This window comes from Agelaius tricolor, unplaced genomic scaffold, assembly GCF_023055355.1.
Source record: "Agelaius tricolor isolate 1412-34295 unplaced genomic scaffold, bAgeTri1.0.p SCAF_33, whole genome shotgun sequence".
In the NCBI taxonomy this organism is placed as follows: Eukaryota; Metazoa; Chordata; class Aves; order Passeriformes; family Icteridae; genus Agelaius; species Agelaius tricolor.
This window is the reverse complement of record NW_027269293.1, coordinates 2,869,332-2,895,860: the sequence shown is the minus strand read 5'-3', so window position 1 is coordinate 2,895,860 and position 26,529 is coordinate 2,869,332. Positions and strand designations below refer to the sequence as shown.

Sequence of the window (26,529 nt, the reverse complement as noted above, 5' to 3'; positions counted from 1 at the left end):
GAGCTAAAGATGTTGGAAAATGTGATTACTGCCTTCCACAGCCAGGTGTTTTGGAGGTAGAGCAGTCAATTGCATTGTCTTTGCAAAGCCCTGGTCAGAAATACAGGAAAAGGTTTGGCAGAAACACTGTGCTCTAATTGTGTAAATAAATATTTGGGGAAAATAAACTTCCTTCCTGAAGAGCCATTATCTCTTGCACACTAACTGTGCAGCTACTCTGGGATGCTGGGACAGGATTCTGCTCACCCTGGGTTCTTTGAGCTCCTAAAACGTTGAGTTTGACAGAGCCACCCAAGGATCTGAAGAAATGTCCAGAGGTGCAGAGGGGCCTGTCACTCTCACTGGGCTTTCTCACTTCCACATTTCCTGCTTTAGTTAACAGCAAGCTCAGACAGACAGGCTCAGGCCCCTTTGGGCACTTCTCACACCACGTCAGCTGAGACACAGGACGTGGTGTTAGAAAGTGCTCAGGGTGTTCAGAAGTGTCAGCCTGGAAGGTCTCAGGCAGCCAGGCAGTGCCAAGGAGCCATTCCCAGCACGGGGATGCAGGACAGCACCCAGAGCTCTGTCTGCAAAGCCACCACCATTCTGCCAAAGATCCCTCCATGCCCCACCAGCACTGGTGGTACCACCCTCCTTCCATGGGCTCCAAGAGGGTTTCCAGCTCCCTGAAGGCAGAACCCAGCCTAGTTTCACTTGAAAGAGACTGCATAAAAAATAATATATATATTCAGTGCCTGATCCTCCCTACAAACTACACATTGACTCTGGAATTTACAGTCCCTTCAGATCCTAAATATTACTCCACACATCAGCAGTCTAAAGCCTTGAGCAAGAAAAGGCTGCTGGTTTGCAGGAGGGAGGGATCTCTAGATTCTGCTTAGCATCAGAAATCACATTAAATACTTCAGCAGGGGAAGCGTGGAGTCAGTGGGGAGCTAATCTACAAGCCTGCAGAAGCTGAGTCAAAACTGGGCTGCCAGGGAGGCAAGTTGGGCTGAGGGTGGTGTTGTATCCTTGCCCTCTGGAAAAGCCACCTGCTCCTGCCCCTGAACATTCCCCTGCAATTCATTTTGGCACCTCACACTCCTCAAGGGCTCCACTTTCCCTACCATGAGCACTCCTAGGAAACCCTTCCAGTTGACACTTGTGAAGGAAGTGCCTTCTGCCTAATCCTGGAACACAAGGCCAAAAATTTCCACTTGATTCTGCCCACTCAGCCTCCCCTGACCCATTCCAAAAGCCTGTTCAAACACCTCCCCGCTCTTCCCATGAAAATATTAGCTTTGAGACAAACACTGCCATTAACATGCAAATGTATCTGTGATTAACATAAATAGAAAAACTGCCTGATGAATAATATTAGGCTGTAACAGTATCAGCTACCAGTAGCCAGGTTGCTGAGACATGACTAGTCAGGTACCAACAAAACCATTTCATAGCAGAGCTCACATTTCTAAATCTCCAAGATTCTCCTCTGCCTCCACTGAATTCATCCATTCTAAGCACCCATAGAGGACCAGCTCTTGGACACTGCAGCCCAGCTCACACCCTCCAGCCCCTGGCAGGCCTTTTCCACCCTTCCTTCCTCCCTGGAGGCAGAGGTGGCTGCTCAGCTCCATGGCAAGCTGCAAGGGAATACAAGAGGGCACGCTGGGCTCCACCAGCAGTGCTGGCTTCTCACACAACTGCTTCCTCCCCTTTGGGGAGAGAAAGGGAAAAAAGCAGATGGAAGCTGCATGTGAGCTGTCAATTGGATCTCACTGCAGATCAGCAACGTGGGGAGAGAAAACTGAGTCTGCTGTTAGAACTGCCCCAGAAAGGTGGCTTCTGTTGAGTGCAGGGACGAGCCTGCAGCCAAAGCGTCCCCTGTCTGGGGGCTGTGACAGTGCTCCAGGCCACTGCAGCTCCTGGGTCAGGCCTGGCACCTTGCAGGCCTGCAGATGCCAGCAGCAGCTCCTCACCAGGATGGCCCTTCCTGCATGGAGCACAGGCACTGCAGCCAAAGCTGGGAAATGGGAGTGAGCAGGCACCAGGGTGGGCTGGATTGTGGATTCATTCCCTCCTGCACGATAAACCCCCACACACTTCCTTGTCAAGGGATGGCTTCTCTGGAGAGGCTGTTCCAAAACAGGCTGAGGATCTACATGCAAACTCATGCCACCAGGAAAGGAATCCCAGCCTCTCACTCCGTACAAAACAGGACAGGGAGGGGCACAGGGAACTGAAGAGGTGTGGAAATAACCCCAAAACAACCACCAGAGAACCTCACATCTCAACAGCCTCTTCTGGACAGAACCCCTGACCAACAACACCCACATCCACTCAAAAAACAGAAATGTTAGAACCAAAAGGATGTATTTATTTTGCTGCAGAAATCCTGCTTTTAACTGCAAGTTAATATCACACACATCTGGCTAATACCACTGCTGCCCCCTCTAATTTCCATACCTAAGCAGATCCCTAGAATTTGTCTCCTGCTTGGAAGCTGACCTCAGACCACACAGTCTATATTTAAGATGTCAATTGGAATGAAATGTGCAATTGTCTCTTGCCTTGGGCCCATTCTCCTCCTTGCTGGGTTTGAAACCTTGCAACTCACCATCCCCTGGCAGCAGGTTTGGATGCAGTTCCTTGCACACAGAGACACACAAGCACATGGCATCCTCGTTTTTCACTCACAACCAGACACACTTCTTCAGCTAAATTCATGCCAGCCCAGCCCCCACGGGCTTCAATGAAAAAGTGCTTTCCTTTTGTGCTGGAGAGTTAGATTTGGCCTTTTGTTTGAAAATACACTTGTTTTTTTTCTTGTCCTCTTCCCTCTCCGTTCAGTCTAGAACGGTTCACGTTGCCAAGGCAGGATTTTTCCTACCCTTCCTCCTAAATCCAAGGCATCACGACTGAGGGTTGCACACTCCCTCCAGCATGCACCAACACATGGCCCCATCACAGATCATTTTAGGGCACAGCAGCCCATGCTGAGCACCGACAGCTTTCAGGGCACTCACCGTCGGCTCCCTGCAGGTTGTTCTACCTGCGCCAGGGAGCGATGCTGCCATCACCCCCTGGGATCCTACAGCAAACAACTCCGTGAGTTCCTTTCCTGGCTGGAGCCGTGCTGGTCACAAGATCCCAAACACCTGCTGGGGTGGGGTAGAGCCGCTCCACCGAAGGGAGCCGCCACGCCGAACGCGACACCTCTTCAGTATAAAAACACAACAATAAGCGAGGCTAAAGGAGCCTCCTCAAACTTTTCAGCACCCGTTCAAGGTCCCCCTTCAGCGAAGGAAGACCCCTCATCTCCCCGTGTGCCATCACCAAGGCCCCCCACCTACCCCAAACGCCACTGACAGCGGCACGTTCGCGGCCAATATTCTTTGTTGCACGGATTTTAGAACCGCAGCGCCGAAGCCCTGCCGGGGCTCGGTGTGAGCCCCCTCGGGGACGGCCCAGCGAGGGTCCCGCTGCAGCCCCCGCGCTCCGCGGCAGCCTCGGCCCGGCCCGCGCTGCCCATCGCCGCCTTTGTCACCGCACCCCACGCGGGGCCACAGGCCCGGGGCTGCCGGAGGGGCGCGGGCCGCGGCCGAGGGGCTCCGCCGCGGGGATGGGGACCCCGCCCGTGGGCGCTGGGGATGCGGACGCGTTCCCGGGTGGCGGATCGGAGCCGCCAGCCCCCCTGAGGGACGCGGGGCTGTGGGAGAACAGCACAGCGCGGTGGGTCACGCGTGGAGCGACCCGGGGCCCGCCGCCCCTTTGTGCGCGCCGCGCCGCGCTCACCCTTGTGCATGCCGGTGTAGCGGTCCTTGAGCACGGTGAGCTCGTAGATCTTGCCGAACTGCTCGAAGAGCGGCTTGAGGTCCTTCTCCTCCAGGTTGCGCGGGATCTGCCCCACGAAGAGCTTGATGGCATCCAGGTCCTTCATGCTGTCGGGCTGCGCCGGGGGCTCCGCGCCGCCGCTGCTGCTCATGGGGGAGGCTCGGCGCGGCGGCGGCGGCGGGGGCGGCTGCGGCGCTGGCGGGAGCGGCGGCGGCTGCCTCCTCGCCTCGCCCTCGGTGAGTCTGGCCATGCCCCGCGCCCGGCGCGGCTGCGGGCGGGCGGGCGGGCGGGCGGGCGGGGGAGGCAGCGCGGCGGGAACGGCCCCGCCGCCAGCGCCGCCGCCGCGGCGCCACAAAGAGCCGCGCCACAGCGCCCCCTGCCGGGCCCCGCGCCGCCGCGGCCCCGCACGAGCCTGGGGCAGCGGGGACGGCACCGGAGACCCCCGGGAGCGGCCCGGGAGGGTCGCTCAGGACCGGCTGGAACAAGAGGGTGGTGAAGGCGACGAGGCGGCAGTGACCGCCGCCATGCCCGTCCCCGCTGTGTTTTTAGGGCCCAGGAGCGCTGACGGCCCTGGGAGCAAGGGAGAGCTCAGAGCACCCACGAAGGCAGAGCCGCTCCACATCCGTGTCAGAAATTAGCATTCGGCCCATTTTCTTGGCGCCTCAGCACAAGGGTCTGGAGGCGAAGAGATTATTTAAAGCAGAAAATTTTGTAACGCAGCCGTGACCCAGCAGCGAACACAGGGGCTGGAGGGGGCTAAGCTGGAAGGGAAAGCCACACACGGCCCCAGCTCTACAACCCCGGGCAGGCTTTTCTCTGTCTGTCCCTGCCTTTCTAGGGACAGTCCCCTTTCTTCCCAGCAGCTCAGCTCCCTCCTCACTGAGGCTGGGTGGAGGATCCCCAGCCCGTTCCTGTGTCAGACCGTGCCAGATGGCCAGGAGCTGGTTGTGTATCCATGTTGAAGCAGCCATTACTGCTGAGGGGACCGGCTCTCCCTCATGGTGTGAGGGAGGCTCTGCATCGCTCTCCCACCGCTTCCTCCAGCTCTGCCAGATGCTGTGAGGCACTGAGGGGATGTCGGTGCTCAGGTGGCCTCGGGGCTGTGTCACCTCTGTGCCCCACCTCTGTCACGCCAGGCTGACGCTGAGGCGCAGCACAGCCGAGGCTCCGTCGGGAGCTGCAGGGACGCAGCCCAGTCCCGCTCCGCCGCCCACAGCCACACGCTGCCTGCATCTCCTCCAGAGCATTCCCTCCGCAGCAGCGTGCACGGCTTTTGTCGTCACAGCACACATTTCAGCCTGTCATGCTGCCCCAGTGTCCCTGAGGATGAATACCGGGAGGAGGGAGGGCGTTTGGCTGGGTTGTTTGCAGAGAGAGCTGTGGCAGAGTCAGGTGCTCAGCTCCTCTGAGCATGCCAGGCTGTGCCTGTGAAAGGACCTGGTGCAGGCACAGCCTGGCCTTGCTTCCCCTTGTGTAGTCTCTGCTCAGAGCTTTCTGCCTTTCCCTTCTCTCCTGCCCTGGATCCTGCTCAGGGAGGGCAGCAGTGAGTGGAGAGGTGACCCTACCACACAGCACAGCATAACCAGGGCAGCCACAGCTCTGTGCTCCCCTGCAGCCCAATTCAGCATTCTCCTGCCTGCTCCCCAAGTCCCATCCTTCCTCCTCCTCTCTCCCACATGCCAGAGCCTCAAACCCTACCCACATCTCTCAGGTGTGATTTTACCTAGGCCCCTGCAGCAGGAGATATGTGCAGCAGGAAAAGGCAGGTTAGGAAAAAGGGGGGGTGTGTTACCAGGGGAAGAAGAGGGAGCCCAATCCTACAAAGCAGAGGGAAGAATGGATATTCTTTCTATCTATCTATCTATCTATCTATCTATCTATCTATCTATCTATCTATCTATCTATCTATCTATCTATCATGGATATACTGGTTGTATATGAGCACCCACCTGGCTCCCAGGCTGAAGTCATGGCAAGAATGAGAGAGGCAGAGCCGGAGGGATTTGGGATTCCTCTTCACTCTCTGCAGCACTGGCTGCCGTGCCCAGCTGTGTGTGGAGCTGCCAGAACACTCACTGAGGGCCAGCAAGAGCCTGGGATTTGCATCCAGGCTTTTCATGGAAATGGACTCACAAAGGCCTGCAGATTTCTGGTCTGAACCCAGGGATGCTGCAGGTGTCTCAAGGCTGAAGAGCTGTCTTGTGTTTGATGGTGTTACCACCCCTAAAATCCACCCTAAATTCCCCCAGGATCTCCCCACACCGGTCAAACTTTCTGTTGACATATCTTGCAGAGGCTGCCAGGGTTCTGCCATCTATTTGGAAGGCACAGACGCATCAGCTGGGGAGCCTATGGCAAGTCAAGCTGTTCTCATTTTTAACAGCTGCAAGCAGATAAGGCAATGTTTAAAACAAGAGAGCTTTATGGCAACAGCAGCAATCCTCACCTTGGATGAATCACACCTAACCAAGTAAAGTTTTCAGGCACCTTTGCATGCCTTGCTCGCTTTTTCACATCAGCTGCTGCAGCAAAAGCTGCTCTAGGCTTTTGTTACAGCTCAAGGGACCCAGCGCCTCGGGTAGAAAATGTCTGTTTAGAAGGAAAGATAAATCCAGTCTCTTTTGGAGTCCATGAATGGACATACTAAAACCACCCTGACTGCGGTAAAGAACAACAGACATGAAAATTCTGCTGGAAAATGAAAAACAGAGCAGCTGTCAATCAGCACCTGGGGTTTACAGAGCCAGACAGAGAATTATATACCAGAGTAACAGGATTAAGGGGAAGATAAAAGGAATCTTAGCACCAAGACAGAGAAAAAGGGAAATGAGAGGTCACCTGTGCAGAGGGAGAAGAAACATGTTGCATCTGTCATGGAGGAGCCTACACAAGAGTGCTAGAAGGAGCACAGCAGAGCTCAGATGCACAATTCCCAGGGGTGAGGGAACAGATTCTGCCTAAACCTGAGATGCTGCTTCAAAAAAAAAAACAACTGTTAGAAGAAAACCACATTGTATACCCAACAAGTTTCTCTTTTGCAGAAATATTTGCTAGTGAAAAACACCCAAAATATTTCCCTTACACACATCTAGACTTGCCTGGTTTCTTGTGGCATGTGAGTATTTGTATTTAGATGGGCAGCTTAAGATGAAAGGTGGAGAGGTCCAGTCCAGTGGCCCAAATCTGAGAAGGGCTCAAACAAAGGGTGCAGGAGCAGCCAGGTCCATTTTGCCTTAGGAGTGTCTGCCTAGTCCTTCCACTCCTAAAGGCAATGAGGGATGGAGAAAATACAAGCTGGAGCTCTGAATTTCCACATCACCTAGGAGACACCATTTAAGGCAGAAAATCCTCACCACAGCCCAGAAAAAAAAAAAAAAAAGGAAAAAAAAGGAAAGAGGGAGGGAGGGAAAAAAAAGGGTCCTTTAAAACAATCTGCCTTTCCTTACCTATTTGTTCCCTAGGCAGAAAAGCTAAAGGACAAGGTAAGACAGCCTTGGCAGGAAATATCCAAGACAGTATCTCAGGGAGATAAAAGTTATTCCTCTAATGTGATTGCTTCTTGTCTGGTGTAAAAGATTCTGCAGCCAGACTGCCAGCCTAAGAGAAAAATATCCTGTGTAAAAGGATATAACTCGCCATGGGGAGTTTTAACATTTTAACTTTGCAAGAACCCTAAAATTAACTAAGTTTTGAGGGCTGTGGATTTTTTTGACCTGAGTTGTCACAGTGGGTGAACTGAAAGTGACCATCACAGATTCCAGATATCTTTGTGCAGATATCAAAAGCAGCTGTTCTGTGAGGATTGATTTCAAAAACAAAACAAAACCCAAATAAACAAATAAAAACACACCACCTTGTGGAAGAAGTTTGGGTTGTGTGCAGACTGTTTCTTCCAAAGCTTGAAAGGAAGTTGGTCAGGAAAGAATGGCACAGGGCTGTCCTTTCCCAAAAAATGAGAGGCAACTCCTCAGCTCTACAACCATGCAACACTCAATCCAGCTGATTGAGTTCAGTTTGGACCTGGTTTTAATCAGCAGAGATATTGAGCTCTGCTGATTTGATCTGGCTTCTCCCCCTGCTCCCCAAACACTCCTGGAGCACAGAGATTTCTGTCACATGCTGTCACCTGGGTGTCCCTTAAAAATAAAAGGAATGAGCATTCCTAGAATCTTGGGATCATCCCTACAGCATCTGCTTCTCACTCATCTCTTTATTTTTGGTAAATTCTCTATCTTCCCATTACTCCCCATTACACTGTATTAAGATATTATTATTATTATTATTATTATTATTATTATTATTATTATTATTATTATTATTATTATTATTATTATTATTAATTTAAATTATATTATTATATATAGTATTAAAAATATTCCACAGGAATAAGCTCACAACATGAACAACCTGGCTTCAGGACACAACCTAGTTGTCCTCATGTTCTCATTACCTGAGAGAAAGAAATGTGGCACCTGAAGAAAGCAGAGTGGATTAGAGGAGAACGTGGCAATCACCAGATCTCATCTCCACCCCTGCTCCCAGCACTACACCACCGAGCCCTTCAAATATTTTTTCAGAAGTTTTATGAGGATTTCTTTTCTCCTGCTATGCCTAAGCCAGCAGTGACAAATCCAGCCTCTAGAAAAGCACATTTTCCACTCAGGACTCCACCCCACATCTTCCACACATCCCCAGGCTATTCCAGCTCCAGCAGCTCCAAAGAGCAAAGCCCTTTGTACCTCCTACTTCAGCAAGGTGCTGTAAGTGTCAGATATATTTAAGAGCATGAAGCATTCAGATACTATGGAAACCAGGGCAAGAGAAAAACCAAAAATAGATGGAAGACGCAAGCTGTTGTACGGTCTGGAAAAGCCTTGCTGAGGAAGGCTGTGCTTGCTGCAGCTGATTGCAGAGTGGGATCCATTTAGAGCTTGAGCATAAAATAGCCTCTCTCCAATCTTTCTGTAGTTTGTCATTTTTCTCTGCCACAGGGAAAGGGATATTCTTTAACTTCCCCTCTATTTAACAGGCCTCCTAATTAGCAGTTCCTTTGAATGATTCATATTCTAGTGTGCCCTTCCCATGACCTGGAGTAGACTGCTGCCTGACTGCTTCTGTAGAGCAGGAGTATTTGGGAACACATCATGAGGAAAAACCACCACAGAGCATTCTCCTAAAAGGGAAATCCAACAGCAACCTACAGAGAAGGGTGCCTAAGAGTTGTTTGTCTGCCTCTCATTTTAATAATCTTTTTAATCTCTACAGACAAAGTTGCTAAAGTAGAATAACACTTTCACTGAAATAAAACCAGAATGGCACGTGGAGGAAACAGAGAGGAAGCCAGCATGAGGAGTGCAAACCCATCTGACTAAAAATGGTCAACAAATGCAAATATGTAACAGCACTTTAGCACCCCTATCAAGAAATACTCAGTGCTACCTCAGAAGCATCATCTGAGAATAAAAACTTTAATAAAAGTATGAGCCCCAGAGCCCCTTACAGGCTATTCTCTAGTGCAAATTCCCAGTCCCTCAGTGGGGCAAGCAGAGGTCTCCCTGCACTGGGAGCCAGGCTCAGCTGCAGTGGGGTGGCTGCCACAGCCCCAGTCTGCATCCAGGAAAGGCAGCTGGACTTTCTTCCTCTCTGCCTTCCCACCACCCTTCCTGTCAGCAAGGACCTCCCTGCTGTCCACAGGGACCTTCCCTCCAAAGCTGGGCACTGACAGAATTATAGGAGACTCAAAGGTCTTTTCCAGCCTAGTTAATTCTGTAATTCTGTGATAACGACACGGCAGAGCCTGTGTTAAAGCCAGCCCTGCAATGAGCTGCCCCTCAGCCTGCAGGGGTTTGCTCTGTGTGCCAGAGGGCTGTGAGGGGACAGTGGGCACCCCAGCTCCAAAACTGCACTTACAAGCAGAGGAGGTAGAGGGGTCACCTGTGTGAGCAATGGGGACACACAGAGAGCAATGATGATCCATTTCTAGAGCAGCTCTTTGCTCTCCATCACTGGAGTACACCTCCATCTTCACTGCTTGTCCCAGCAGCTCTTCTGCCACCTTCGTTTTCAACCTTTCCTCTCTCTTAGGAGACCTTTCTTTTCTAGAAAGACAAATCACCACTTTGAACAGCCTGGTGTGAGGAGCCAGGACCTCAGCATCCCCCTGGCACCCCAGTGTCCCCCTGGCACCCCAGCATCCTCCTGGCACCTCAGCATCCCCCTGGCACCTCAGCATCCTTCTGGCACCTCAGCATCCTCCTGGCACCTCAGCATCCCCCTGGCACCTCAGCATCCTCCTGGCACCCCAGCATCCCCAGCAGCAGCCCCAGGGACCCGCAAACAGGCAGCCACGGGTTTGCCTCAGACACCCCGGGTCCCTCCCCTGATAATTCCCTCCCAGGTGTGTCAGTCTCCTCTCCTTTCCCCTCCCAGCACTGTCTGTCAGTCCTGGCATTCCAGAAGGGATTGGGCAGATCCAAAGGATGCCCTCTACCCCTGGGGGGCATTGGGCCATCCAGGTGTCCTTTGTCCCTTTGTCCCTCCCCTCCTGTACCTGCTTGGTGCCTCCCTGCCCCTTCCCTCCCCTCTCCCCGGGGTTCAAAGGAGCAGCAGCCACGGGCTCAGGGAGTTCTGTTGGAGCTGGTGCTGCATTCAGAGGCCAGAATAAAGCTCTGGATCCAAACCCTCCAGCAGAACCAATTCCTTTCCTTCACCATCGCCTTAAAGCTTCTCCAGCAGAGGGAAACCTGAGGAGCAGCCCCTGTTATGGGGGGAAGCTCCATCCCAGCACCACCAGAGCTCCTGCAGGCATGGACTTGTCTGCAGTGCCAGCTGCAGCACCCAGGCAGCCAAAAGTGTCTGTGGGGTGAAACACCACACACCCAGGCAGCCAAAAGTGTCTGTGGGGTGAAACACCACACACCCAGGCAGCCAAAAGTGTCTGTGGGGTGAAACACCACACACCCAGGCAGCCAAAAGTGTCTGTGGGGTGAAACAGCACAGTTGCTGCTGTTTGGTTCAGCAGCAGGGCCAGACAAGCTCAGGCAGGTCCCATCTGGCTATACTGGAATTATTCCAGTATCGCTGGGCATCCTGGGGCTGCTGCTCTGGCCGTGCCCTGCCTGTGCCACAGGGCTGTGATTTTGGGCACGCCAGCTCCAAAAATGCATTGGTACAAGCAGAGGAGGTAGAGGAGACTCCTGTGTAGAGAGAACAATGATTTCCAGAGCTGGGATACACCCCAGGGCTGGCACCGGGAGATGCTCCTGTCACCTCGGGACCTGCAGGTGGGGCTGTGGATGTGACAGCCTGGTCAGAGAGAAAACTCGGTAAGTCTTCCCAGAATCGGCCTGGGAGACTTTAGGGAGCTGGAGATAAAGAATGATAGCCAATTATTAAAAATAACCTGCAGGTGTTGTTTTCCTGTTTTCTTGTTATTCTCATAAGATTGTTTATAAATAAAAATAAATAAATAAATAAATAAATAAATATTAAATATAAAAATATTTAAAATATATATATATAAAATAAATATAAATAAATAAATTATATATATATATATCTATCTTGTTAATTAGTCCATCACAGAATCACTGGGTTGGAAGAGACCTTCAAGATCATTGAGTCCAACCCAGCCCCAACCCCTCAACTGAACCCTGGCACCCAGTGCCACATCCAGGCTTTGTTAAACACACCCAGGGATGGGGACTCCACCACCTCCCTGGGCAGCCATTCCAGAGCTTTATCACCCTTTCTGTAAAAAACTTTTTCCTGATATCCAACCTATATTTTTTTCCTGCTACCCAACCTGTATTTCCCTTGGCACAGTTGAGGCTGTGTGCTCTGGTTCTGTCAGTTCCTGGAGAAAGAGCCCAGCCCCAGCTGAGCACAGGCACCTTTCAGGAGCTGCAGAGAGCGATGAGGGCACCCCTGAGTCTCCTTTTCTCCAGGCTGAGCACCCCCAGCTCCCTCAGCCGTTTCTCAAATGTATTTTGAGGATAGCTGATTTTCAATCAGGTTAAATGTATTGATTAAATGACCAATCAGGTCCAGCTGTATTGCTCAGTGTATAAAAGTGGTTCCAAGTAAAGACAACACATTTTATGCTACTCAGCCTTCTGATGGCTGTGTCATTTCCTATCAAACAGTGACAAAGGGCTGCCTGTGTCACCATGGGGACACTGCTCAGCCCCACACGCTGCTGGTGCTGGGTTTCCCAAGGAGAAGCCCTCAGGGTTGTGATGCTGAACTCAGCACCAGGGTGAGAGCACATCCAGCTCTGCCCTTCTGCCACTCCACACCTCTGACCACGACTCTGACAGACTCAGGGAACAGATCTCTTGCAATGCTTGTAATTGGAATAAATAGTTTAGTGTTCAAACAGGCATTGGGCAAGGACAGAGGCACAACAATCTCCATGAGCACACAGTGCTGGCTGCTGAGGTAACCAGTTTTTCACAGTACCAAAGCTGTTTTGCATAGAATCTTTAATTGCTTCACATGAGCACAAACCTTCAGAATAAACAGGAATTTGCTCACCTCAAGGTGCTGGAATCATGCTTGGAGTGTGTAAATGTTTTCTGTCATACTATTTTGACTAGGCAGGATGAAGCTTTTAAATACATCGATTTTCTCCCATTTTCTAGAGGTGTCTATTCCTCCAAATAATGCAAGGAGATTCCACTTTTGTGAGCAAATAGTTCTCTGACAAATCTATCCATCAATCCTATTCACTTGATTTATTTTCCAAGGGAAAAAGGGACAAACAAATAAAAAAACCCCCAAAGTTAAAATACTTAAATATTATTACATTTACAGTCCTAAAATATGTAAATCAACTGCATTGAATTTTCTATTAGCTTTTAAATATTCACCTCAATATACATTTGTTCTTCAGGGCACACAAGAGATAAATAATTGAGTTAACATTGCTAGATAAATCAAATCATTTTCCTGAGCTGCAAATATTCCAGATTATAACCTTGGAGTTGCTATGCAGTTACTACAAATAGAAACTAAACAGATTAAAGTGAGCAAGCAGGAGTCTACACTCAAGCACCCAGAGGCCCAATTTTCTGAGACATCCAGGAGCAGCCCCAGCATTTCAGATTGGTGAGTCAAGACCAAATGAAATGTAAAACCCAGCTTAAACATGGGGTTTAAGGAGCAGCCTGGGATTTGGGTTTGGGCCATGAACAATGTAAGAGCATGAGATTTAAAACAAACAAAACACCCTCAAAACCAAGCCCCACAGCAATTTTGGGTATAGCTGTGGTTTTGAATGTCTAAATAGATTGTGGTGACTTCCAGCCACAGATAGCAGGAGACCTAATTCCATTCTGGCTTCAGGATTTTCTCTGCACTGAGGAGTGGAGTTCATATTGCACAGCATTACTTCTCTCATTTGGGAGAGGAACTACAATAATCCAAATTACTCCCAAACAATTCCCAATAGTGCCCACACAGGTGGAAGTGGAGAGAAGGAATTAACAGCTTCAGTTAAAACCTGCTGGAAAACCATTTTTTTTTTTGGTGAACTGCAGACTCTGACAGCAGCAGGACAGCAGGTGAAGTCAGGTAAATAGCAAAGAAAATGGATTTCTGGCTTGGAGTATCAACTGCTAGCCACTAGTGTGTGGATGTGGATATAAAGCTTTCCATGCTCTTCCCTACAGGCCAGGCAAACTCCTCAGAAAAAGAGGATAGGTAAAAATAAGGGCAACAAGAATCAGCTACACAGAGCTCTTCTGCAACGTTGTGGAGAACTTTTATTTGATCACAACACCTGTTGGATTTCTGCCTTTGTGCTGGTGACTGAATTGCTCAGTTATGCTGCAGTGCAGATCAGCTCCAGGGGCTCTTTGCAAGCTCCTCTGTTGACTTACCAAGGAAACAAAAATGTGGGAACTAAATTCAATCCCAGGCTGGGGGCTCTGCTCCAGCTATGAGGAAGTTGGAATTTAAATTCAATCCCAGGATGGGGGCTCTGCTCCAGCTATGAGGAAGTTGGGATTTGACTATCTCAGATTGGAGCATTTATGTTTCAGTGCACATGTACTTTGATCAAAAGCAAAAACTCTTTCATCTGTTGTAAAAACTACTTTTTCTGGCAGCCAGGGAGAGAGAGACAAGAGGATTACAGGACAAACTAACATTGTGTGGGAGAGAGCAATGCACCATCCCAACTGCCCCTCAGGTTTATGAACTCTCCTCATTTTTCTTATCCATCTTTTTTTTAGATTGTTTCCATTGGCTTCTGGCACAGCATCAGGAGTGTTAACAGTTCACTGCTGAGACCACACAGAGCTAAGGTGTTTCCTTTGTGCTACAGCCTCTGCAAACAGACTGGGTGCAAGTTTTTCACTCTGAACTTTGAATTTCTCACCTGGAAGACTGAAAGCTGACAGTTTCCACAGCAAGGAACAAGTTCCAGGTCTGTTCTCTTCACTCTTGCCCACTACTGCCAGATTTTACACACATCAACTCAAGCTGCAGCAGCATTTCTAATATTCTTTTTCTAATTTTTTCTCAGCAAAGTAATCATTGAGACTGGTGAAATAATCTGCTAGACTGGAGGGAACACCACCTCCTTAAGTGTAACACACCAGAAATGGATGCTGCAGCTGGAGGACTCAAACTACTCCCAGATATTCAGAGCCTACAGAGTTTTTCAGAGAGCCACTGCACCAGGCATGTTCTAAACCCAGCCAGCCCAGGGCCTGCAGCTCCCCAGGGCACAGCAGATGCAGTTTCTATGGGCAGAGCATAAAAACCAGTGGAAAACAATCAAGGCTTGCCTTCCAGCCACTCCAGCAACTTCTGAAGTCATTATAAATTCATTTGGCAGAGGAGTGCCATGAGCACTTGAGGCATGCAGAGAGACACATTTCAAATGAGCACTCAAAAGATGAGGAAAAGGCAGATTTCCCTGGGTGGCTGATGGTTCTGGAGTGCTTGGCACCATGCTGGCACCTTGGTGAGCCACTGGCACCAGCAGGCTTTCCTGGAAAAGACAAGATCCTTTAAAGAACAAATTGCTACATATTGAAAGTAGCAGAAAGGACAAATCATGGGATAAGGGTACTCCAAGGAGATTCGAGTAAAATACACAAAGGAGGATGGAAATCAGTGCTTTGGTGCCCATCCAAAGGACAGGGACTGGCCACAACAAGCAGACAGGAATCCACAGCTGGAATTCTCCTTGCATTCAAAAGAAAAAAAGGTCCACCTCCAGTCAAAAAATAGCTTTCCAGCCTCTGTAAGATATGCTGCTTTAATTACAAGCAGTAGCTTAAATTTTAAAGAAAGTGTCACTGTGGCATGTGAAGAGACCTCAGGTACACAGAAGAGGTTACAGAAAAGGACTCAGAACTTGCTGGGTGGCAGGACAGTGCTCAGGGTTATCTTCTACACCTACAACTAGCCTAGGGCTTGTAGTATTTCAATAAATTTTCCAGGTCTGAGCTGCTCTTCTCTGGTTATCAACAGAACCAGTTTGTGTAAGTACCTGGAACAGCAGAGAACCTGATCCTGCAGCAGCTGGAGTAGGGAACACCCCTCAAAAATCAAGCAAGAATTGAGCACAGAGTGGTGGCAGCTGTGAACTGTTCAAGGACCAAAAACCCCCAGAGAAATCAAGTGCACAGCAAAATGCATCCTGCAAGAGAGACAGAACAGAACCTGTCCCTGGCAGAACCCTGATGCCAGAAACCCAATCTCAATCTTTCCTCATCCTGTAATAACCCTCAAGATCCCTCCCAGTGCACCTCCTAAAAGGGGGAGAGTTTGAATAAAATGCAAGAAGGTGCTTGCTGCAGACACTGCTTGCTCAGCACAACTCCCTAAAGCCAGGCAGTGAGCTCAAGGAAGAGGTGCCATAAGGAAACGTGCTAATTGCATTCTCTTTAATTTGCACGTGCACTTTTTGGGTTTTTCTTTTAAACAACTGCTCCAAGTCCTTGTTTGCTGGGCAGAGATGCTGTAGTTTCAGTTCCCAGGCTGGCTATGTGTGACAGTGTCCATGAAGGTGCTGGACTTTGGGTGACACTCAAGAGAAGCTGCTCAAAAATCAAACTGCAGGAATTGCTGAAGTCTCTCAGCCTCTCCCTCACCAAAATGCAAAGGAAAAACCTGGTACAAGTCAGGGGAAGAAGGTGAAGAAAAGCACTTCAAAGGTGCACAGGAGTTAAAATTTCATTTTCTTTATGCCTTCCTCCCCTCTATACAGTAGCAAAGAGGAGACAAAGGAAAAGGAGCAGCAGGGTTCAGTGGAAGGCAGAAGGTTCCCAATGGGCTCACCGATGGCTCAGTGCTGCTGGGTGGGGGACTTGGTGCTTCACTGCTGCTTGGTTTTAAGGGATAATCTCTGTATCAACTTGTAAAGGAGACCAAAGTGCTGGAAACAGAAGGGAAGAAAAGTAACCATGACAGTTCTAAACACACAGCTTAGCAGAAGACTTAAAACAACACCAGTAAATGCAATGCCTTGTTTGCATCAACCTCTCATCCTGAAGATGGAGTGGGACTTGATGGATGAGGAATTATGACAAGGAAGCCAAGTTATACAGAAAATGATGGCTTACAGAAGTGTTTGTGCAGGTCTGTACCACCTCATTGTGAAGATGTGTTAAAGATTTTTTAAATTTTTATTTTTAATGCAATTCTGTTCCCTCTGAAGGCGAGGAGAAAGCTTCAGATTTCAACACATGGAGTTCCTGGTCTCTATAGAAACACTGCTGCCAGCAGATCCAGGAAGGTAAAAATGAACCAGGCAAACAGAGATTCCCAGCAATTCACAATTCTTTAACTGGATCCACTCTTTTACCATTTCCCCAGTGACTTAGAAATTCACTTAATTCCTCTTTTGATTTTGGTGGGATTGATTGTATTTTGACTTGATATTTGACAGATGTAACAAGACCCAGGCTTCAAATAATTTCAAATTCAAATAACAGAACTAATAAAGATTGCTAATAGGGATCAAAGTATGTTTTCCCCTTTGTTTATATTCTTACACATTTTAAATGCTTGTGGTTTCCCTAAACAAATAATAGACACAAATAACACAAAGTGATCAAAATTGAGAGTGATGTAAAAATCTTCCCTTTCATGAACCCAGGCAGGAACAAAGCCTTGCTCACACTGTCCTGGTTAACACTGACACAAAAATTACATTTAATTTGGCTGGCCAAGGCATGGAGTATCCCATTCCCAGAGGTATGGACACAGGATGTATTTCTGGTTTCCTTGAAAAAAGAAAGCAGAACTCTGAAGATGCATTTCTAAGCTGCATCCCAAGTTCAGATATTTCCTAGTAGTACAAGCTACAAACCAAGGTAACTAAAATTTGTTGTAAAGTTTCAGTTTGGAGCCAAAATAGGTTAGCAAGTGAGTTATGCATGTCCTTGAGTACAAGAAACAGCTCTATAAACCAGGTTTGCATTAGAATGGCAAGAGACTGCCTACAGCACAGATAAGTGGCATTATTATTCCAGCTTTAGTGCTGGCACTGTGTGAATTTCTGTATCTAACTTGTTTTATAAGGAAAATAATCCATCTGTGTCTCTCACCTGCACTGCAACATAGGCAACACCAAGGTACGCTGCAATACAGACAGCCAGGAGCAGGTCAAAGATTGCTGGCTTGACCCTGGAAGAAGGGAAAGGGAACATGAAATTGCTGCAGCAGCTCTTGCCAGGGGGTGAGACAACAGCCCAGCATGCCCAGAGGAATTCCATACCTGTATGCATTCATCACCTGCTTCAGCTGGTCATAGAAAACAAACTCGGGGTCCCTGCGCAAAGGAGAAAATTGTTCAGGTTTTGCTGCACTTCTTGACCCTGCAGTCAGGACAGCCCAGAGCTGCTCCCAAGTTCACCCAACCAGGCAAGCATGAGCACCCCCCACACTGGTTTTGAGCTGGTTTTAGTCATCAGGACTTTGTTTTCCTACTCTCAGAAGCCCAAGGACACAATTCAGAACTCATGCTGGTGTTCAGCTGTCTCCAAAGAGGCTGAACATGAAAGATTCCTCCCTCTGTTCACTAAAACAGCTTCAGCCCGAGCAGGTTCAACAGGATGGAAGCTGTCTTTTTGTAATTAACCAAAAATTAGCCTTCTCCTGCTCTGAGAGTGAGAACAGTGGAACCAAAACAGTTTAAAACCAAGCTTTTCAGACAGAGGGAGCTGCTGTGCCTTGTTCCTGTGCTGTGAGGAATCACAAGCAGCTTTCTCTGGGAGAACACCAAGCATGAACCAAAACTGACAGGAGAGCAGGAAAGAACAAAGCTGCATGTCAAGAAACCAGAAAACTGCAGCTCAGAGACAAAATTCTGTCTGGGGGAAGCCAGTTTGCATGGCCTGGCTGGTTTTTTCATGTCTTTTCTCACCGTTTGTCTGCCTTCACATGATGCTGCTTGACATCCTTCAGGTAACGTCCCATGTAATATTCCAAGGTGTTGAGGAAGGTGCTGTCCTTATCAATCAGCTGGGCAGCCCTGGGCTGGCTGCTCAGCCAGTCCATCACTGACTCCAGTTGTTCCTGCTGGATTTCCTGCAAAAAAATACCACCAGAGAAAGGGAGTCAACCACACATCAGAGCTCTCTCCCACACTCTGGGTTCCACAGGTTACAAAAATAATGCACTGTGCTTACCATCTGATCTGTGAAGATCTGCATGTCTGCAGGTGCTCCCTGCAAGGGAAAATGGAAAAAAAAAATCAACCCAGGTTATTATTGAGCTTGGCTGGGGAGGACAAGTCTGGCCAGCACTGCCACAGTGGGCACCTCTTACCTTTTCTGTTAGATTGTAGATGACCCTTGTCAAAGCCTCAGCAATGATCTGAGTATTCCTGGTCAGTGCTTTAGTGTCTATTCGTGCCCTAAAGCAGAAGAGGGAATCATGAACTTGCCACAAACACCCACTTTTCACTGAGCCTGAACCCAGAGCCCAGCTCCAACATTTGCCAGCTATACCCTGACCACCAGAAGAGCACAAACAGTTGTGAGGCCGAGTTTCTGGGCTGGATTTGGAGGCCTCACCTCCTGTCCATGATGCTGTTGCGCAGGCTGTCCCTGTGGCTCTCCAGGTGGGAGATGGTGAAGGCGGGCAGGCGCCGGATGGCGAAGCGCTCGTGCTCCCACGCCAGCATGTCCTCTGCCAGGTTGATCTTCTTGTGCACCATGGAGAACTTCACCTCTGGGAACTGGTTGGCAACAACCTGAGGACAAGGGGAACACCATTCAGGGGTGCTGCCTGCTGCAGAGTCCCACCCTGCACTGCCCTGCCTGCCTACACCCACTTCTGTGTGCTCCAGCACGTAAGGTGCAGTTATTGATATTATTAAAGCTGGTTTTTTATTATTATTTTCAGGTCAAAAAGAGCTGTTTTAATGTCTGTACAGGGTAGCATTTGCAGATCTAGTTTGCTTCACTTGGGATGTGGCATGAGGATTTGTCTGCACTTCAAATCAAGTGATTCTAAATAATACATGAGTTATTTCAATAGCACACTCTTTCTTCATATCTTCACCTCTCATGGAGAGCTGCATAGTAAGTCCCAAATTCCCATGAACTTTTCCTTACCATCTCCAGTTCTCTCAGAAATGCATGCTGCAAGGTGCCCTCCTTGGGAGGCTTTGAGACATGAAGATGAAGGCTATTGCCTCTGCCCAGGGTGTCAAGGCAGAGAACAAATGCTACATTGTCCTGCAGCAGGCTGGAATCTGGAACAGAAAAACCCAAACCTTTATTGCTATGTCTTGTGCTGGGATTTCCACCCCTCCTAAAAAAGCAAGGATTCTCACAGGAGAGCTGATTAATTATAGATTTTTAACACAACCAGCCCCTTACTCACCAGTGTGGTCCAAATTATCCTCCAGCCACCTCTTAGTTCCTTGATAATTAAACTTGCCACCTCCAGATGCAAAGAACAGCAAGTTATACCTGCCCATCAAAGAAACCAGAAAAGGGTGAGCATGCTGCACTCCAAGAATTCCTGCACTCAGGAATTGGAATTGCACTCAGGAATTCCTGCACTTGGAGGTGTGGTGAAATCACAACCACCTGCACCTGACATCCTGCCCATCACTGTCACAGACATCTTTTATGAAAAATCCTTTCCTTAGGATTTTTCCTCCTGAGAAGCTGAGGAAAAAAATGTAAACAATGGTTATCTGCTGCTGTGGAATGCAACAGGTGCATCTGGGATTGGCCTCATGTGGTTGTTTCTAATTAATGGCCAATCACAGCCCAGCTGGCTTGGACAGAGAGCCAAGACACAAACCTTTGTTATTATTCTTTCCTATTCTATTCTTAGCCAGCCTTCTGATGAAACCTTTTCTTCTATTCTTTTAGTATAGTTTTAATGTAATATATATCATAAAATAATAAATCAAGCCTTCCGAAACATGGAGTCAGATCTTCATCTCTCCCCTCAACCTGAGACCCCTGTGAACACCATCACACATCACCACTTCCCACATACTCAGGAGAAATTAAAATTGAGGAGCTCCCAGTGCTTGAGGACGGAATCTGCTTCCCACAAAATCCCCTGCACGTGTCAGCTACACACATTTAACCCCAAACAGAGCAGTTCCTCACCCAGCATGGGTCCTCCTGTAGGTGTAGAGCCGAGAGAACAGCCTGGCCAGTTCCAGCAGCACTGAGATCCCACTGCCATTGGAGTCAGCCCCGTGGGACAGCCACTGCAGGATGAGGGGGGACAGACACAAGGTGACAAAGCTACACTGGCTCTCAGCTACCACAGCAGCTGCAGGACAGCACAGCACAGCACTGGGCTCCACTTGTAGCTGCCCCACAGCCCTAAGGCCAAGAAAAGACACAGAAGCTGCCCCACAGACTTAAGGCAGAGGGAAAAAGGACAGGAAGAGAGAGCTGCAGGAAAAAAAAATACTCACTGGAGCCACTCCAAAGGAATCATAGTGGGCAACTATCACAACAGTGGGCAGGTCTTCTCCACCTAGCCCTGTCAGCCTTCCCTGCAGAGGAAAGAAAAAGAGCAGTGTCACTCCCCATCAGCTCTTGTGTGCCTGTACAAGGACAGCCTGACTTCTGCATTCCTGCTGAGTCTGCTGTGGCCTCAGTTCAGATACCTGGCTGAGACTCCCCTGACCAAATGTCTGATAAAATCCCAATAAAAGAAGTCACCTCATCCATCCACAACTCACCTCCACACTGGGGATGAGCCAGTCATTGATAGCTTTGCTTTGAGCCCCACTGGTCACCATCTGGAAGCCATTGGCAGTTGCTGTGTGCAGCAGAACTGAAACAAAAACACCAAAAAAACCCCACAATGTACACCTGGGGAAGTTTCATCCCTTCCTTTCCCCTGCTAACTGAGCTTTGGAAAGACCAGCTTTAAACCATTTAAGCCCTCTCAGCTGTCACTGGTGTTTATGCAATGACACAGAATCTTGGTGCTTTTTCATTCTGTCCTAAAATCCCAGTATTTTGGTGGGTCAAAAACTTCTCCTCAGCAGTACTGAAATTAGTCATAAGCAGCAGGTCAATAACACAGTCACACTATTTACATGGAAGCATCAAACTGACTTGTGGTCAGAAAAAAAGCTTCAGTTTCTACCAACACACCATCATCACTTAACATTTTCAATGTTGATTTAACCTAGTTTTGATTTCTACCTTAGCAGTGTGAGACTGAGAACTTCCTGCAACTGTATGTCCAAATATAGTCAAGTAATGTTTTCTCATACTGTGCTTTTCTTCCACTGAATCTCTAAACACTTTGACAAAGACAGGATAATCACAAAGGTGGCAGAACACTGGTTCATGGTGCACAGCAGACTCCTCCCAGAGGTGGGAACAGCCCTGTCTTCCTCAGAACTTTTTCCTCCTTGCTAGAACTCACCTTCTGCAGCTGAGGCAGAACCCTGTGATGCAGAAGCAGCCCGTGTTTGCTCATAGATAGACAGCAGCTCCTCATCTTCCACTGCAAAGTAGACTGGCACAATGGTTTCCATAGCAAGCATTTCTGGCTCTATCTCCATGAATTGCTGAAGATTTAAGCAAGACACAAACTTAACATCTGCTAAACACGAGAGGAGTCACTATGATATTTTATGAAAAATCTTTTTGTTAAGATTTTTTCTCCTAAGAAGCTGAGAAGCCTCAGAAATGAAATGTAAACAATAATTATCTGCTGCTATGGAATGCACCAGGTGCATCTTTGATTGGCCTCATGTGGTTGTTTCTAATTAATGGCCAATCACAGTCCAGCTGTCTCGGACTCTCTGGTCAGTCACAAGATTTTATTATCATTCCTTTCTATTCCTTTCATGCCTTCTGATGAAATCCTTTCTTCTATTCTTTTAGTATAGTTTTAATATAATATATATCATAAAATAATAAATCAGCCTTCTGAAACATAAAGTCAAAATTCTCGTCTCTTCCCTTGTCCTGGGACCCCTGTGAACACCCCCACAGAGAGGTGTCAAGAAAAAATCAACAACCAAAGCAGAGAGAGTTGTTTTAAAATTAGAATACAATTTGTTGTGCGTTCCAACAAAATCTTCCAGCCTTGCAGCGACCAATTTCTCCGATACCCAATTACTCCAATTCCCTCCCATGGGAAGGGGAAGAAAACTTTTTTGCTTACCCTCACGACATCCTGGGGCACAGAGGAGATGGATCGTGGCAGGATGATGACCACAGCCCCTGCTGACTGGCGCAGAGCCTTCTGGTACTGCTCGTAGGAGAAGTCCACCAGCCTCATCATGACGCAGCGGCGGCTCAGCACGTCCGCTTCCACAGTGCGCGCCTCCGTGTTCAGCACGGCGCTCCTGGTGCCTGCCAGCAGGGAAAGCAGGAGGGCTGCTGAGGAACTGCACCTCATCCCCCTTGCTCCAGCCTGCCTCCTGCTCAGAAGGCTCCTGGGGACAGTCTGAGGGGCTGCAGAGAGGCCAGAAGCTGCACAAAGCTGACTTCGCTTCCTTGTCTTCGTCAGAGATGGAGCAGAGGTCTGTGGGTTTTCCTGGGCAGCCACAATCTGCCAGACCCCCAGCCTAAATCCTGCCAGATCCCTTGTTCCACACACCACAGCCTCACTTTCCACCTAAATCCTGCCAAACACCCCTTGTTCTACACCCTACAACTTCAACTTTCAGGCTAAATCCTGCCAGACCCTTTGTTCCACACCCCATAACTTCACCTCCAGTCTAAATCCTGCCAGATCTCCTTTGTTGCACACCACAGCCTCACCTTCCAGCCTAAATCCTGCCAAACACCCCTTGTTCTACACCCTACAACTTCACCTTTTAGGCTAAATCCTGCCAGACCCCTTGTTCCACACCCCACAACTTCACCTTCCAGTCTACACCCTGCCAGACCCCTTGTTCCACATCCCACAGCCTCACCTTCCAGTCTAAATCCTGCCAGATCTCCTTTGTTGCACACCACAGCCTCACCTTCCAACCTAAGTCCTGCCAAACACCCCTTGTTCCACACCCCACAACTTCACCTTCCAACCTAAATCCTGTCAGACCTCTTGTTCCACAACCTACACCTTCACCTTCCAGTCTACACCCTGCCAGACCCCCTGTTCCACACCCCACAGCTTCACATTCTAATTCTACATCCTGCCAGACCCCCTGTTCCACACCCCACAGCCTCACTTTCCAGCCTAAATCCTGCCAAACACCCCTTGTTCTACACCCTACAACTTCACCTTTTAGGCTGAATCCTGCCAGATCCCCCTTGTTCCACACCCCACAGCTTCACCTTCCAGTCTAAATCCTCAACACAACACTCAGGTGACCTGTCTGCTCACCTGCACCTGACAACCAACACACCTGCACACAGCCTGGCCTCTCCAGAGCCTCCCCCAGCTGGAGGATTGAGCTGCAGAAGCCCCTGATGAAAGGACACCAGACTGGCCCATGTCACCCCAGGGACACCAGACTGGCCCATGTCACCCCAGGGACACCACACTGACCCATGTCACCCCAAGGAAGGTTCTGGAGGATCAGGCTGCTCCTCAGGGCTCACCCTCTCCTGCTCTCAGTTCCAGCAGATCAAATCCCCCACTGGAAATGCAATCCCCTGGGAGCACACAGCAGGCTTGCCAGAAGCTCCTGCATTCCCCAAGGGAGGGCCAAAAGGACATCTTGTGCAAATAGAGAGGGTCAAAGCACCCTATAATTTATAATTCAATTTATTCTTCGATAACTTTGGCACCTCCGTTGGAGATCTCATCATTCTGGGTCCTCACACAGGGACAGACAAGGTGCTCCAGCCTCTGTCAAACAGGAGCATTGCTAAGAACTACATTTAAACCTGGCTTAGCTTAATTCTAACATTAGTTTGGTCACAGAAACATCTAAACAAGAAAAATCTGCATTTCCCCTGCACAGTATCAGTGAGGGCCACACACCCAGAAAGAGAGGCCAGGCACAATGTGAATTCTCCCCACAGACCTCTGACACTAAACAAACAAATATTAACAGCACCACCACTCCAACCAGAGAAAAACAATTCAAAGTGAGGATAATCCCTCCACCATTCCCAAAAGAATGATGTGTAAACACAGCAATGTGTGCACCTGAAGTTCTGCTCTCTCTGCCATCTAAGCAGAGCAGACACAACAGTATTTTCCTGACAGCTTCATTTTCTGTAGTTTCTCCACAAAGAGCTGGTTAATAATCACTCATTTACAAACTAAAGAATTCTCATTCTATCAGCATTAGAGGAAGTCCAAGCTTGTTCTTAAATTGCTCCATGAGCGGTGCTGACAAAAATCTCTTCCCTCTGCAAGAGGAGGTTGAGCAGCAACCTGTTACTTGGTATTTTTGGAAAAAAAAAACAAGAATCTGGAACAACAAATCAGCTCAGTTGGTCAGAGCATGGTGCTAATAACACCAAGGTTATGGGTTTGATCCCTTTTGAGAGTTGGACTCTGCACTTCTTGTGGGTCCCTTCCAACTCAGACTGCTCTGAAATGCAGCTTTTATCCTGAAGGACATCTCAGAACACACAGGAACAGGAACAGCAGCTACCCAAAGGGAGCAGGAAGGAACAAAGGAAACAGCCCACCAAGCTAAAAGGCTCCAGGAAAAGAAACAGCAGAAAAAGTAAACTGGAAGCATCTTAAAAAAATAACAGCTGGCTTTTCAAGAGGTCACAAAATTGTGAGCACTTGGGTAGAGGGGACATTCAGGCAAGCAAAGTGAAAGCCAGCTGAATCAGATCCCTGCTAAGCCTGTCAGCAAACAGCTCTCAGCACCTGAGCAAAAAGACAGAGCCCTAACCCCATGCAGGGCCTGCCCTGGAGCTCCTGAGGCTGTCAGCAAAGGAGCCCTCAAGGTGTGGACACCTTCTGAGAAACTGTCATGCAAGAACCCAGAAAGAATTTCATTTATTTAGAAGCCAGCAGAAGCATGAAGTGTTTAAGAAGTACACAGGCACAGCTGCAATTAATATCTTATGTATTTGAACTTATTAAGATCTGAAAGAATGAGAGGTGGTGTCTCATGGACAGCACAAATGAAAAGTGAGGCTGTTCATTGTTAAATCTACAGGAAGAGTCACTCACAGACAGAACACATGCCCTGGCCTGGAATAAAATCTCTACAGAAGACCCAGAAACAACCTTTGATTCTGGGTTTGTGGGCACACAGGGGAGGAGGCTGAGGGCTGCAGCACCTCAAGGACTCCAGCACAGGGCGTGTCTCTGACCCAGAGAAAGGTGTTGCACAAGCAGCAGGCTGCAAGCGAGAGAACAGAGGAAGTAAAGGTCAGTTGTAACACAGGGGGAGGACTGGCTCTGAAATGGAGCCACTGGAGCAACACAGAGCTGAGGATGAGGAGGATGAAGAGCAAAGAGGAATCAACCCGTCAATAAAGGAGTCAAAGGCAAAAGGACAAAGCTGAGCTCACACCCGAGTTTAGCACAATGCAGGACCCCAAAACACAGAGCCCTGAGCCCACAGACCGGGCTCCTCGGCCACCTCCGGGTAACCCCCATGGATCTCCAGCCCCTCTCCCGCTCGTGCCGGGCCCGGGCAGTGACACCCGGCCGGACCCGGGGCCCTCCTGCGGCCTCCCCCGCGCCTGGGCCCGGCCGCTGCCGCCTCTCAGAGCCCCCCGAGCCCTCCCCTAGGCCGGGCCGCCCTACCCTGGGTTCTCCCCGGGCTCGGGGCTCCCTTCCCACGGCCCCACCAGCCCTGAGGGAGCCGCTGCCGGCAGCACCGGGCCCGGCCGGGCCGTGCCGTTCCTCACCGTAGGGCTGCCCGCCCAGCTCATACTGCTGCATGCGGTAGACCGTGAACTCGTGCGCCGCCTCGGCGGCGGGCGGCGGCCCCAGCAGCAGGAGCACGGCGGGAACGAAGAGCAGGACACTGAGCGGGAGGCACGAGGCCTTAAGCACCGACTCCAGCACCTCGCCCGCCTCCTCCAGCATCGCCGCGGCCCCGGTCCGCACTGCGGCCTGCTCGGCACGCACGGCGCGCCCCGCGCCGCACTACGGGACCCGTAGTTCGCTCGCCGCCGCGAGGGGCGCTGGGAGTTGTAGTCGCAGCAGCGCCGTGCGGGCCGCGGTGCCGCCGCCACGCCTTGGCCTGCAGGGGGCGCCCTCATCCCGGCCGGGAGCTCCCGAGCGCTCCCCAGCGGATGGGATGGAATGGGATAATGGGATGGGATGGGATGGGATGGGATAATGGGATGGGATGGGATGGGATGGGATGGG

At 49.4% G+C, this 26,529-nt stretch overlaps 2 protein-coding genes across 3 annotated transcripts in view; both read right to left on the bottom strand.

Annotated features, from left to right (window-relative positions):
* CELF5 (CUGBP Elav-like family member 5) overlaps nucleotides 1-4,147 on the bottom strand; it is a 40,997-nt gene extending 36,850 nt beyond the window's left edge. For both annotated transcript variants that reach the window (XM_071451642.1, XM_071451643.1), the window contains exon 1: nucleotides 3,781-4,147. In XM_071451642.1, the coding sequence (XP_071307743.1) occupies nucleotides 3,781-4,069 (289 nt within the window). In that variant the 5' untranslated portion in view covers nucleotides 4,070-4,147. The remainder of the gene's footprint in view (nucleotides 1-3,780) is intronic.
* An 8,138-nt stretch (nucleotides 4,148-12,285) lies between these two features.
* Nucleotides 12,286-26,302, bottom strand: NCLN (nicalin). The gene is made up of 15 exons (XM_071451641.1): nucleotides 26,064-26,302; nucleotides 22,447-22,637; nucleotides 21,700-21,844; nucleotides 21,002-21,096; nucleotides 20,732-20,812; nucleotides 20,415-20,518; nucleotides 19,669-19,757; nucleotides 19,398-19,537; nucleotides 18,855-19,033; nucleotides 18,607-18,694; nucleotides 18,468-18,506; nucleotides 18,203-18,366; nucleotides 17,555-17,608; nucleotides 17,385-17,463; nucleotides 12,286-16,210 (listed from the first exon to the last, which is right to left on the bottom strand). Exons 1-15 carry the CDS (start codon nucleotides 26,242-26,244, stop codon nucleotides 16,151-16,153), a joined length of 1,689 nt encoding a protein of 562 aa, XP_071307742.1. The 5' UTR covers nucleotides 26,245-26,302; the 3' UTR covers nucleotides 12,286-16,150.
* Between the last annotated feature and the right edge of the window lie 227 nt (nucleotides 26,303-26,529).

Excerpts from the sequence above, each read along its gene's own strand:
- NCLN (XM_071451641.1), bottom strand. The coding sequence starts at position 26,244 with ATGCTGGAGGAGGCGGGCGAGGTGCTGGAGTCGGTGCTTAAGGCCTCG. Across the intron at positions 20,813-21,001 it reads GGCTCATCCCCAGTGTGGAG|GGAAGGCTGACAGGGCTAGG; the intron begins GTGAGTTGTGGA and ends TTTCCTCTGCAG. Across the intron at positions 16,211-17,384 it reads TTGCCTATGTTGCAGTGCAG|CACTTTGGTCTCCTTTACAA; the intron begins GTGAGAGACACA and ends TTCTGTTTCCAG.